Source organism: Drosophila innubila (genome assembly GCF_004354385.1).
Source record: "Drosophila innubila isolate TH190305 chromosome 2R unlocalized genomic scaffold, UK_Dinn_1.0 1_C_2R, whole genome shotgun sequence".
Classification (NCBI taxonomy): Eukaryota; Metazoa; Arthropoda; class Insecta; order Diptera; family Drosophilidae; genus Drosophila; species Drosophila innubila.
The window spans coordinates 9,869,480-9,883,102 of NW_022995374.1; the positions used below are offsets into that span (position 1 = coordinate 9,869,480).

General features: G+C 38.1%; 2 protein-coding genes across 2 annotated transcripts; both read left to right on the plus strand.

Moving 5' to 3' along the window:
* Positions 1–3,226: 3,226 nt before the first annotated feature.
* On the plus strand, positions 3,227–9,900 carry LOC117782850 (skin secretory protein xP2-like). The gene is made up of 4 exons (XM_034619909.1): positions 3,227–3,262; positions 3,339–4,081; positions 9,133–9,169; positions 9,251–9,900. Exons 1-4 carry the CDS (start codon positions 3,260–3,262, stop codon positions 9,821–9,823), a joined length of 1,356 nt encoding a protein of 451 aa, XP_034475800.1. The 5' UTR covers positions 3,227–3,259; the 3' UTR covers positions 9,824–9,900.
* A 1,421-nt stretch (positions 9,901–11,321) lies between these two features.
* LOC117784709 (extensin-like) lies at positions 11,322–12,087 on the plus strand. Its single transcript, XM_034622517.1, has 2 exons — positions 11,322–11,396; positions 11,469–12,087. The coding sequence occupies exons 1-2, from the start codon at positions 11,394–11,396 to the stop codon at positions 11,919–11,921; spliced, it is 456 nt and encodes a 151-aa protein (XP_034478408.1). The 5' UTR covers positions 11,322–11,393; the 3' UTR covers positions 11,922–12,087.
* The last annotated feature ends 1,536 nt before the right edge of the window (positions 12,088–13,623 follow it).

The window sequence follows — 13,623 nt, forward strand, 5'->3', positions numbered from 1 at the left end:
AAAGATAAAACTAACCGACTAACTGTAACTGTAACTCTAACTGTATGTACTGCCATCTATATACGAGTATATATTGTACTGTAGGATGGAGTAGGGTAGCAAAATGGTAGGGTAGTTCATTTCTAGGCATCCTCAAGTGCATAGTTTACTGTGCATGCGTGTCTTTTCATTAAGAATTGTGCGCTTATCTGGTTGGCTACTTTTTTGGCAGGTGGCTCCACCTACCGCACACGAAAAGCACTGTCAATCTTATGCGTAGCTTAGGCCGATTTATGGGTTAGCATATGTATGTTTATAATTAGTTTGTAATGCAGCTGATGGTATAATTCTCTATATAGATTTGCTTAAAAATTTTATGACAAATTGGTTCAGTTTCAACAAACAAATTTATGCAGTATTTCCGATTAAAGTATTTATATTTAAATTTATTCAATTGCTTAAAATTTCGAGAAAATATACTATTTAGTACAAGTTGAATATTTGTTTATTTATTTTAGCCATTTGTTATAATTGACAGTTAAATATTCCTATATTTTTCGTTATACTTACATGCACATATGATAACACAAAGGCATAATACCCTGTATTTCTATTTTGAATCGAAACAGTGTACAAAATATATACCTCATTTAATATATTCTTATTAAGAATAGTAAATGATTGATCACAAGCTTCAAGGTGCCAAAGACTAGTTTAAAAGAACATACTAAAATATTTGGAAATGTAAAAATCACCAGCTTGATGACATCATTAGATTAATTAAGCACACACTAAATATGTAAACTTCATTATGATGTGTCATTTATATGCAAAGGTGTTTAATTATAGTTTCAGCTAGTGAATGTTTTTAAATGTTTTTTAATATATTCATTGCTGCGTATTAAGCAAATCGATGTAGTCTTAAAAGTTCAAACAATAAAGAAAATTAGGTAATATTAATTATTAATTTATTGCAATCAAAAGTAGAACAACAAGTTTATCAGCAAACCAAATAAGTTATTTACATCCACAGATCTCACAGTTTCTTCAGACTGCCTGACTATAACTGGGTAAATTATATAAGTGGATTACAATTTACATAGATTAAAAGCCGAATCTTAATTATAACTAATGAACTAATAATGAAAATGCCACAACAGAGCGGCCAAGAAAGCGAATTAGAAGCCCAAAGCAAAATGTCAAAAAGAGAGTCAGTAGACAGATGCTTGAGTAAAATTTAAATTTCAAAGTCAAGGCCAATATCTGAGAAATACAAGTATAATTAGCCCCGCAGCCCGTGGCGCCTCAATGACCAAGTAACTGGCAATAAAATTATGCATAAAATACATAAATAATTAAAACTAGCTAGATGTCAGTGACTAAAACAAAGGAGCGTCAAATTGACTCAAAATTTAATTAGGTATGCAGTCGATGCAAACAAAATTATGAAGATAATTCCATGTGTTGCAAACGATAACGATGGCATAAAAATATGTACATATGCGAAATGTGGGACAATCATATTTAAGAGTAACTGTGGCGAAGCATAACCCGAGTCGGAGACATCAACAACGGAAGCTATTGGGAATGCGTTTGTCTATGCAAATCGTTGACCATAAATTGCCCCCCAAAAGATCGAGATTTACATACGATGATCATGCGAGAAAGAAAATCAAACAAAATGCTGAAATGTTGGTAGCCACCACACATAAAATTAACAACAAGTTTTAAATTCGTTTGGGCCATGAATTTATTTGACTTGCGACTCTTGTTTGTACTGCGACGGGGACTGGGTAGATTGCCAATCTACTAGCCAATATTTGTACTTAAAAGAGAAATACATATAAAAAACATTTAACAGCAATGCTTATGATAAACTGTCGGATAAACGTAATTTGTAGTTGCAATTTAACTCAACGCCAACTCAACGATTTCAGCAACTTAAAGACAAAGACAATGTCGGAGAAGCAAATTAAAAGATCGTCATAAATAATGAGCAATATAGTAAAGAATAAAGAAGCGCTTTGAGCATATGTATGAGGAAATAAATATGAAGGCAATGAAAAATAAACGCGTTTAATTAAATATTTGTAACTTTGTAGAAAAAAACAATACAATTAAATAAAAATATATAAATAATAATGATAATGAATAACTTGTGGGATCACAGTTCTCATTCCACTCTGTATTTATATTTTTGTATAAATAACAAATATTGATTACTGACTTCCTGGAGGCGCTTCTGTTTTTCTAATAAATGGTTTTAATGCTATGCTAAGCCGGATTTAACAATAGCCTATCTGTGTAACCTTCAAGAAGCTGCCAGAGGCACCTATATCAATATTTAGAAGTCATTTTAAGAGCCAGACCCAAATTTGATATCTCCGCAATTTGAGAAAATGGAACTGGTTTTGGCAATAAACTTACCTAAAAAAAAAAAACAAAGAATACAAATTAATGGCCAAGGGTCTTAGATCACAAATCATTTGGAATTCATTTACTACTTCATGATACACATACGAATTTACGTACAAGTTTGGCCAAAAATTAGCAAAGCAAAACTTTATCCAGGATTAACTAATGGCCAAGCGAATAGACCAGGCCAATAAGCGATAAGAATAAATAAGAACTGGTTTCATTTGCAGATCGTCTAGGAATTTAAATAATTTTTGCATTTTATCAGCACATTGAACTATTAAGTGTCCATTAACTAGATAACTAAACCAGTTATTTAAATATTTATTTATGTTTTGAAGCAATGCATTTGTAAATGTAATTTGCACATTTCCGGCTCGACATGAAAGATGTGCCAAAAATAAAGTTTTTTATAAAAATAAATTAAATACATTTAAAATAATTTCCCGTTAGCAGCTATTTATGCGCTGCTTTTGTGTTCTTTTACGTCAATATTAAAAATCAATTTGATGGCATAAATTAAGCAATCAAACAATAAATTCTATGGCCAACAAGATGTGAGATAATCACCGTGATCGTGATTTTGACTCGCCAGCCAATTAATTGAAGACGGCGAAGATATACAGAAAAAAAACCGAATAGCTTGGCCGCCAGCCTAAAGACTAGTCCAATAGCAAGTTTGTCTGAATACGAGTATGGATATACGAGTTATATTTCGACCAAAGCAAAGCAAACATCTGATCGGTCAGGTATTTGAACGGCAGCTCTCATCTATGAATAGTATAAATAGTTTGAGCCCAGCCCCAAAATAGACAGAAGCTATTCAAACGCTTGTGGAGTAAGAGTACAATATTACAAATCAAAAATGGTAAGTCCAATATGGTTTAGTCCATCGCTCGAGGATTGATTCTGATTGCGGTTTCTATTTCATTTGCTTTATGCAGAAATTCTTGATCGTTGCTGTTGCCTTTCTGGCCTGCGCCAGTGCCGATGTCTCTCATCTGTCGGGCTACAACTACCAGGCACCCGCCCCCGCTCCAGTCTTCCACTCAGCACCTGCTCCCGTCCATTATGAGGCTCCCGCTCCGGTTCACATTGAGGCTCCCGCTCCAGTTCACATTGAGGCTCCAGTGAACTCCTACATCCCACCCGCACCAGTGTCGATCCCTGCTCCTGCTCCAGTTCACATTGAAGCCCCCGCTCCAGTGTATCACTCTGCCCCCGCTCCAGCTCCAGTGTACCACTCTGCTCCCGCTCCAGCTCCAGTTTATCACTCTGCTCCCGCTCCAGTTCACCACTCTGCTCCAGCTCCAGTCCACTATGAGGCTCCTGCTCCAGCTCCAGTCTACCACTCCGCCCCTGCTCCCGCTCCAGTCTACCACTCCGCCCCTGCTCCCGCTCCAGTTCACATTGAGGCTCCAGTGAACTCCTACATCCCACCTGCACCAGTCTCAATCCCAGCTCCCGCTCCAGTTCACATTGAAGCCCCAGCTCCAGTGTACCATTCTGCCCCCGCTCCAGCACCAGTGTACCACTCTGCTCCTGCCCCCGCTCCAGTGTACCACTCTGCACCCGCTCCAGCTCCCGTCTACCAGCCACATCAGGCGATCGAGGAGATCGAGCAGCCCTCTGTCGATGGTTACCGTTACAAGACCGTGCGTCGTCGCGTCTACCGTCGCAACCGTCTGTAAACTAGTCCAACTAGTCTAAATCCCAACGAATTTCCTATGGAATTACAAATACTACAATAATAAAAAAAATATCTAAAACTTTACTAAATTGTTTTCCAATCCAAATAGAAGCCTGGCCGCACTCAATCAGCAACAGTCCCAATTAGGCGTGGCAACAAGCAGCGCCTTGTTTATAGACTCTTAAAACTATACCTCTAGCTCCGCACCGCATCCATTTGGGTTGGAAATTTATGAAAGCCAAATGCATGCTGCTGAGAAAAGAGAAATCAGCTTGGTATCCGTATCTCCATCTTCATCTCCATTGCCATCTCCACTGCCATCAACGCTAGCAGACAGATAGCGGGAGGAGTTGCAAGTAAGAAGTTGCCACAACCAATCTTCCAGCCCACTCAACCAATCCCTAAGGAGCTAGCCGCACAGCATTCGGCATGCACTCACATTTATCACGAAATTTATGGGCTGGAATGAGCTTTGATGATGTGGAAATTTTTTCTCGTTAGATTCAAAAGTTTCGCCACGCCCACAATAAGTTGCAGCATTGGCCTCATCAGTCCACTGACCACTTGTGGCTACAACTGCGGCAATTGTGCTAACAAGTGCCAAGAACCCAGCATCAAGCACCAAGGATATCGACAAGATGCAGACGAAAGAAAATTAACAAGAAAATGCGATGACAACGGCGACGTCTTTACGATTTGATTAGGGAAATGTCTGCCCTGTTCAGTTCCTTGCTCTCCAGCGACTATTAGTGTTTCAAGGATTTTAGCTATTTTTTTGTCGCTCTTTAAAGCGTCGCCACAGCAGCCACACATACATTGCATGGCGCATACTAATTAAAAAAGCTGCCAAATTAATTACGTAATTAAAACAAATCATTTTTTACGTCGGCCTAGCCATAATAACCACAACGCCCAGTACAAAGGGCAGACTAAGGGCAGCTGCTCTTTTCCATACCTCATTTTGTTAATTGCATTTTGGTCAAATATTGGCAGCTCAATTAAATGAATTAAAATGCGTTTGCGCTTTGATACGCACGCAGTCAGGCTAAGAACGGGTTGGGAACAATTGGGCAAAGCTTTATTCCCAAATTGTGGCAACGTTTCTATGCAGCAAAATATTTTGACAGGCAATTACAATTTATAGACTATTGAACTTGACCACACTAATCAGTCGGCATGCGAGTTGCGGTTGATTGAAGAATTGATCGATAAATGATCAAATGGAACAGCCTAAATTTTATTGACAATACTTATAAAAAAAAAAAACTATCCTTGGTTCTTAAAAAACAACTTTAAAATATAATAAAAATAAAAATAATTATCTGGAATTTAAGTAACTGAACAGTTAATCACCTATTTTATTTAAACATTTTTTTTTTTATACAAAAGTATATAATGTACTTGATTATCTATGGGGATTCATGTATAGACAAAATATTTTTGATTTTTTTTATTTATTTATATATTTATGCACGACTAAAAGCAGTCGGCAAAGAAAAAATTAGCAAGTATAAAAATTAAGTTAAAGATTAAAAATACAAATACAATTAAAAATAATTTATGAACTGTAAAGAAAAAAAAATTAAAGTTAGATATTAATATATTATATATTATATATTAATAAATTATATATATATATTATAAGACTAGCTGAAGACCTTGGATGCCATGCTAAATCTAAGTTAGGTTTTAAGTTAAAATTGTAATCTTGCTATATATAATAAAAATAATAATCTATGGTGATTATAAGACAGCAAAAACTAATAAAGTAATATTAATAAAAGCAAATTAAAAATGTATAAAATCGAAGATAATATCCTTTTATTTTTTTTCAATATATTTTTAATTTTTAGGAGCAGTTGATAATGTAATCAACCATTTTTGGGCCACACAATGCTATTGATTATACATTTTATCACATTGCAGCAATTGCCCAGTAGTTTTTTTTTTTCATTTTGGTATCCATGAGTTTATATTTTCTAATTTCACATATAGAAAAACTAATGAGCAGCAGAATTAGCGATTAGTGGAGCTTAAATCCGAATAACAATCTGCCAGGAGCAATTTTCAGCCTCATTGCACTTTGTTCAACACTAAGCCGTGCACTGTGGGCAAAAGCAAAGGCAAAGGGGTGCCAGGAAGTGAAGTGGTGTAGTGTTGTAGTTTTGTAGTGGTGCAGTGGTGCAACGTTTGGTGGCTGAAAACAATTGACAGTTGGCTGCAGTTGCAACCGCACTTAATTAGCAGTTAATGATGCTGATTAACACGCATTATGGCCAGGCTATCTGCCACTCCCTGCTCACCTTTATCACAGGTCGAAGCTGTCCAGGTGTGTGCAATGTGTAATCAATGCTTTAGGCACCATGGATTACAAAATAATCGCGAGGCAGACAACTGCCAGGTCCGCCCAAAAGTATGCAAAAGAAATCAAACCAAACCAAAATAACGAACGAAAAAAAGAAGTGAAAATGCGGCGCATATAAAAACTGATGAGGCCTAGAGAGAACGGGGGCAGGGAAGGCGACAAGAGGGGGGCTTATAACAAGCGAAAGCCCACGGCGAAATCGAGAATACACACACACACAGAAAGAGAGAGTGAGAGAGGCAGAGGGAAATGGAGAAAGAGAATGAGAAAATTGACAGTATCTGCGTAATTATATCAGCAGTGGCAGCCACACGGCTGCTGAAATATGCAACGTTGACTGCCTTCATTTATTTTTACTGTTACTGCATATTGGGGCGGTTCGATATACGGTATTTCAGTGCCAGTTTCACACCTGTACACAACTCCAATCCCAATCCCAAACCAAGTACTGTGCGCCGCATCGAACGGCAGTTGCACTTCATTTGCAGCATTAATTTGTCGCGCGTTGATTTATCTCGCAAAATATACAGAAATACGAGTATACTCCAACAACAACAACAACAAGGATGACCCAGGCCAGACCAGGGTACGTCTGAATTTATGATCTGGCAGTCGCCGGGCATTAAAAAATTTTAAAATCGATTGTTAAGCGTTGTCAGCTGTTGAAGTTGAGTTCGGCATTTCGAATTCTCTGTGGGATTCAGAGCAGGGCACGTCATTGTTCAGTAGATAATATTTAAAAACATTTATTAAATCAAGTTTTACACTATGATTATATGCACAGTTATGCAAATGTGGCAGCTGTGAAAGTAAACTTTGTGACATATTGTGTAAGCTTTACGTGGGGTCAATTAGGCGGACTGTGAAGGTCGACCGACAGGTTAATGAACCGGCTTTTAAATGTTACAGGAAACTAGAAATAAACATAAATATGTATTTGAAAATCCACTTCTAATGAGAATCAATAGCAAGTAATTAATCAATAGAGGCAGAAAGCGGCTTAAATTTTTAAATGAACCAGTTAATTAATTCTGAAAGTTATATTGTTAAATTCGATTCGATTTTTATAACTTTCAATATAATTCCTAAAATAAATTGATAATCCGATTAAAATTCACCAATAAATGACTTTAGTTCTTCGTCCTTCAGTTCTTTAGAATAGATGAAAATATTTTGTGTAATTCCAAGAATATTTCATTGTTATTTTTGGTCGCTGTGCTCTTTCTATACAATATTCGGCCAATTCTTGTACCCAACCCTTGCGTGTAAATGGACCAGTCAATTTTTATACATTCCACTGCAACATGCGATGCAACTTGCACTATAAACAGACAAACAGCTAAATTACGTATACGCAGCGTTGCATGACATGCAAGAATAACTATTGCATACAAGTGCTTGTTGTTGTATGTATTTTTGTGTGTGAATCGTTCAAAGCATTTTGCAGTTTAACTTTATTGGCGCTACGAAAATAATGGAATTGTCAAAATAAAAGCGGGTTAAGTGCTTGTTTGCATAGCTTTTGTCGTTTTTATTTGGCATACGCCAAAAAAAAAAAAAACATATATTCGCATCACAATGGGGAGAATGGCGGCAGCAACAAAAGCAACAGCAACAAAAAAATAACAAAATAAAAGACGCCCAAATGTCTCTAATGCCATTTGGCCAAACTGAAGCGTTGACAACCCTAAACTTGTTGTTCAACGGCAATTTGTGTAATTAAAAGTGCTAGAAAAGTGTCCTTTACCAAATTTGTACAAAAAGTCAAACGCCGATTCGCCCATCCGCCCACTCGACACTTAACATTGGGACACTAATTTGTTTTTCATGCTGACACATGGGAAACAAATGGCGTCGGTCGCGCTGGCGTCATGCTCAACTTTTGACCTGGAGCCACTCACATATTCAGTTACGCATTTGTATCTGTAGCTGTAGCTGTAGCTGTATCTATCGCATACAAAACATCTCTGTGCCATAAAACGACAAACGACAACAATAACAATCGACAACAATGGACAGCAAGCAAGTCAAACTTGGCAAGAGGCAACCAAAAACTGTAGTCTTTAGTCAAAGATACAAAAGACACTGGGCCGCCTTATCAAAGCTAATTAAGCAAACTAATCACAACAACTTTTTCGACTTGGTCATCAACAAACGCTCAGTTCAGCTCATCTCAGCTGGTAGTTGACTTTGATACAAATAAACCATTTAAGTTTTATGCAAATCACATTTAAATTCAAACAATGGCAAACAAGTGCGAATAGCTGACAAAATTCAGCATTTAAGACTTTGATATGCTCTACACGTATGATAAACCATTTGTGTTAATAATATATGAAGTAAGAGTTCTCATAGAGTTTGCAATTATTTATTTAATTAAATGTAAAATTATATTTAAATGTCTAATATCTAATTGTATTCAAATAAATAAAGTAAAGCAATAGGTAGCAATAAATCTGTATTTTAAACTTCTTCCGCATCGACCAAATTCGAGATGAACTATCTTAAAACCTCGTCCAATCCAAAATGATACCCTACACTCCATTAGTCTTTGTGTAACCAACAGTTGACAATAAAATTCTGGTTTCTGGCATATTAAGAGCCTATAATTTGCGCAATTCTTCATCTTATTTGTATTTGGAGTCAGCACCGCTCAAATTTTCATATAAATATCCCCATTTAGGTGTATCCAAATCATATTAGCAGCTGAAACGTTCCAAGTAACAAGCTCAAAATGGTTAGTAAAGCGCTGCCAGTTGGAGTAACTGAATTGGGATTTATCCTTTGACCTTTACTTGCAGAAACTTCTTGTTGTCGCCTTCGCCCTTTTGGCCGTTGCCCACGCCGATGTCTCGCATCTGTCGGGTTACAACTACGCCCCAGTGGTCCATCATCCAGCTCCAGCTCCTGCTCCTGCTCCTGTGCCCGTGAAGGCAGCTCCTGTGCCACAGCCCATCAACTCGTACATTCCCCCCGCACCTGTGGATGTGCCCGCACCGGCTCCCGTCCACATTGAGGCACCTGCTCCAGCTCCCGTCCACATTGAGGCTCCTGCCCCAGCTCCCGTCCGCGTTGCCCCCGCACCTGCTCCAGTCAACCAGTACATCCCACCCGCAGCCCCTGCACCCGTCCACGTTGAGGTTCCCGCCCCAGCTCCAGTCCGCGCTGCCCCCGCACCTGCTCCAGTCAACCAGTACATCCCACCTGCAGTCCACGCTCCCGCTCCCGCTCCCGTTCACATTGAGGCTCCCGTCAGGGCTGCCCCAGCTCCAGTCTTGGCTCCCCAGTCCGTTCTGGAGGAAATCGAGCCCATCTCTGCCGATGGCTACCGTTACAAGACCCAGCGTCGTCGTGTGCTCCGTCGCCGTCTGTAAAGTGTTTCATGCCTTCCATTTTTTGGCGATGACAAGAAGCTAATTCAATAAAAAATTATTAAGTTTGTGTAAAAGAATAATATTGTTTCTTTAATTTAATGGGTTAAGGGAAGATACAACTAAGAGTTAAGATATATTTTTACTTATCTGGTTTCACGATCTGATTCAGTGTTAATACTGAACATTTGTTATCACATTTGATTTCCGCATTCTGAAGATTTACGATTTTTGTTGGATGCGTAGAATCATTGCCAGAATATTAACACTTTTATTATGTAAGAGATAAATCGGATTTGATATTCATTTTATGCAAACAGCTGGCTACCAAATTCTACTTAATATGCCAAACAGTCGCTGGGAAAATAAATTAGGCAAATGCGGTTCTTGGCAATTAACTGACCAGCAAAATAGCCAACAAAAATACGAAAAATACCATAACATTAGCAGAGAAAACGAGGAAAACAGCATTAGCTTAATACCAAACAGATTGTTATTAATTTTGGCATAAACTTGAAATGATGCCATAGGCTGGAAGCACATTGACTGATCATAAATCAGCATTGGGAGGAGAACAAAAAAAATAACACAAAAAAAAAAAGATTTCAAGCAAACTCAAAGTGAAACAAGAAATAAAACATTGAAAAAAACATATTAAAGATATAAACCATTAACAAAATAAAATATAAATAATATTTATGGTCGAAAATTAAATACTCTTGCGACAAGAAATTACTTTAATACATGACTATTATTATTTTAGCAATAGCAATAAGGAAACTTAAAACTGTCATTTTCTAGAATTAACAAATATGTCAATGATATGATCAAATGTCACGAAAATATGTGAGTAGTGCAAATAAAACCTGAATGTCAGAGACAGGAAGACATATAAAGTATATTTACTGTGCCACAGCTCAAATTGACTTAAGATGCAGATCTCATAACCATAACAATGCCAATAAACAAGATAAATATATATGAAAAATGATATGAACAGCGCTAATAGAGCGAGTGACCCACGAACATACATCAAGCTGAAAAAAGCGGAAAAAAAAAGCAATAACCAACGATTCATATGTAAATGGTCAATGTTTTTATTTTTGATCTAATTAAAGAAGCTGGCGGTTTCAATAGATGACCCCAGTCAAAGCCAAGCAATGTTTCAGCGCATTGTCTTAAGGTGCCGGATAACGAAACCCGTCAAACAACTTGGCATTAACCTCCTCTCTTTCGACTCCAACTTCGACTTCGACTCCGACTGCAATTCCGACTCTGACTCTGACTGTCTGTCTGTCTGTCTGTCTGTCTGTCTGTCTGTCTGTCTGTCTGTCTGTCTGTCTGTCTGTCTGGCTGTCTGGCTGTTGTCTGTCTGTCTGTGTGTCTCTGTGTGGAATTGTGACTGTGACTCAAGCTGAGCTCGTGGCACACAGTTAGCGTGGCATCACGCTATTAATTTGTGGCTGACCCGAGATTCAACAATGAGCTATAAAAACCGCGGCAAGTTGAGAGTTCATCAGTACACAGCTTCTTGTGATTCAAGCAGCATCAACAATACACCAAGCCATCCAATATGGTAATATTGACAAAAATAAGATCATTAAAGGACGAATACAATCTATCAATCTTTAATTTTATCCATTTACAGAAAGTTCTGATCGTAGCTGTTGCCTTTTTGGCCTGCGCCTTTGCGGATGTTTCGGAATTGGCCGATCAGGGCTATGATTATCCACAGCCTGCAGCGCCAGCACCTGCTCCTGCCTACATTCCTCCTCCAGCAGCACCCAAGAACTCCTATATTCCCCCACCCCCTCCACCACCACCACCAGCACCCAAGAACACCTACATTCCTCCTCCTCCTGCTCCGGCCAAGGCATACATTCCTCCACCAGCTGCTCCAGCCAAGGCCTACATCCCACCCCCACCACCAGCACCCAAGAACACCTACATTCCTCCTCCCGCAGCTCCCTCCAACTCCTACATTCCCCCCGCAGCCCCCGTCCAGGCCGAGCAGCCCGTCTTCGAGGAGGTCGAGCAGCCCGCTCAGGATGGTTACCGCTACAAGACTGTGCGTCGTCGTGTCCTCCGTCATCGCAACTAAATGACGAAGTCCTCGAATTTTGTTGACTAATGTTATAGACCATCGAAAAAATTCGAAAGAGAAACTGTTTTGTTAAAGAATCCTTAAGACATCATTAAAATATTAAATATTAAAAAGAAAACTTAAATGCTATCATTTAATTGAAACTAAAAGAATTCAAAACTAATTTCATTTGAAGCTATTTTAGAATTAAACTCCATTTAAGGGCAGCACAAGTCAGTCGAAAATGATGATAAATATTAAAAAGAAAACTTAAATGTAAATTGAAACTAAAAGAATTCGAAACAAATTTAATTTGAAGCTATTTTAATATTGAACTTCATTTAAAGGCAGCACAAGTCAGTCGAAAATGATGATAAATATTAAAAAGAAAACCTAAATGTTATCAGTTAATTGAAATTAAAAGAATTCAAAACTTATTTCATTTGAAAATATTTTAGAATTAAACTCCATTTAAAGGCAGCACAAGTCAGTCGAAAATGATTTGACATGTTGGCCAACCTCAAATCGATTTGAAGCATATTGAGCAATCCAACAGGTCATCCCTTAGCATGTTTGTCAATCGAACTCAACTGACTTTACTTCCACTTAATATGCCACAAGCCAGAGACAAGACCGTAGACAAACCCATCCAATATCTTTACCACAAGCCCTAAACAAACCGCTCAAGGCCAAACACATGTCGCCGGCATTCAGAGAGGTCGACATAGTCTCTATCTCCTGAATGGTAGTAAAAAGGTCAATTCAACGACCAGACCAATTTGAGCAACCCAAAGAAATGGCTAAAACATTCAGCACTACATCAGAAAAAAAAAGAGCAGGAAAAACAAAAAAGAAAACAAACAAATCCTCGATTACAAAATCAAACAGCAAGCGGCAAATTTGCTAAAAAACAAAAATAAAAAGCAGAAAGCAAAAAAAAGAAAAAAAAAAACAAAAAACAAAGGAGCAAACTTGTTTGCCATAATGCAAAATGGGAAAATATGCGAATTCAATAAACTGCTCGTCCTGTTCGTCCTGTAAAGATGTGAGTCACATTCGTTTCTCCACTTTATTTTTTAGCTCCCTCTCATTCTGTCTCTCTATCTCTGTCTATTTTGCTGCTTTGAACGAGCAGAAACCCTTACAAGTCATTTGGCCAATTGCTGTTGACTTTGCTCTAAAACGAATTTCCTTTGGCCAACGTCGACATCCTCGCTGGCGGCGTTGTGGACGTTGTGGACGTTGTGGCATCGCCAATGGACGCCACATATTTTGCACCCAGTTTATGCTGATGACATGCAAGTGGCGAAATTATATTGTGCTCGTACATTTTGCGACAGGCGAATAATGAGCAGCAAACAAGCTGTGGAAATCAGCAGACAGCACGGTGCAGGACAACGGGAACAAGACGGCAAAAACAAAAAAAATATACATGAAAAAAATCAGCAAACAAAAGGTTACTTGACTTGAACATACCCTATAATCTGGTCATATGTCAGATACATTTTTTGCTTAAATACTTATTTGCAGAAACATCTTTTTCCATTTTCTTCAAAGATTCATCTTAATGCGTGAAGCAGCTAAATATATTTTTGAGACTTGTAGAGTACATATAGTAAATTTTTTCCATACTATACCCACATTTTTTTAGGAATATAAGATGAAAACTTCGACAGACAACGACACCCCTCAGTTGCAGCCCTAAAATTTGACCTTTCTG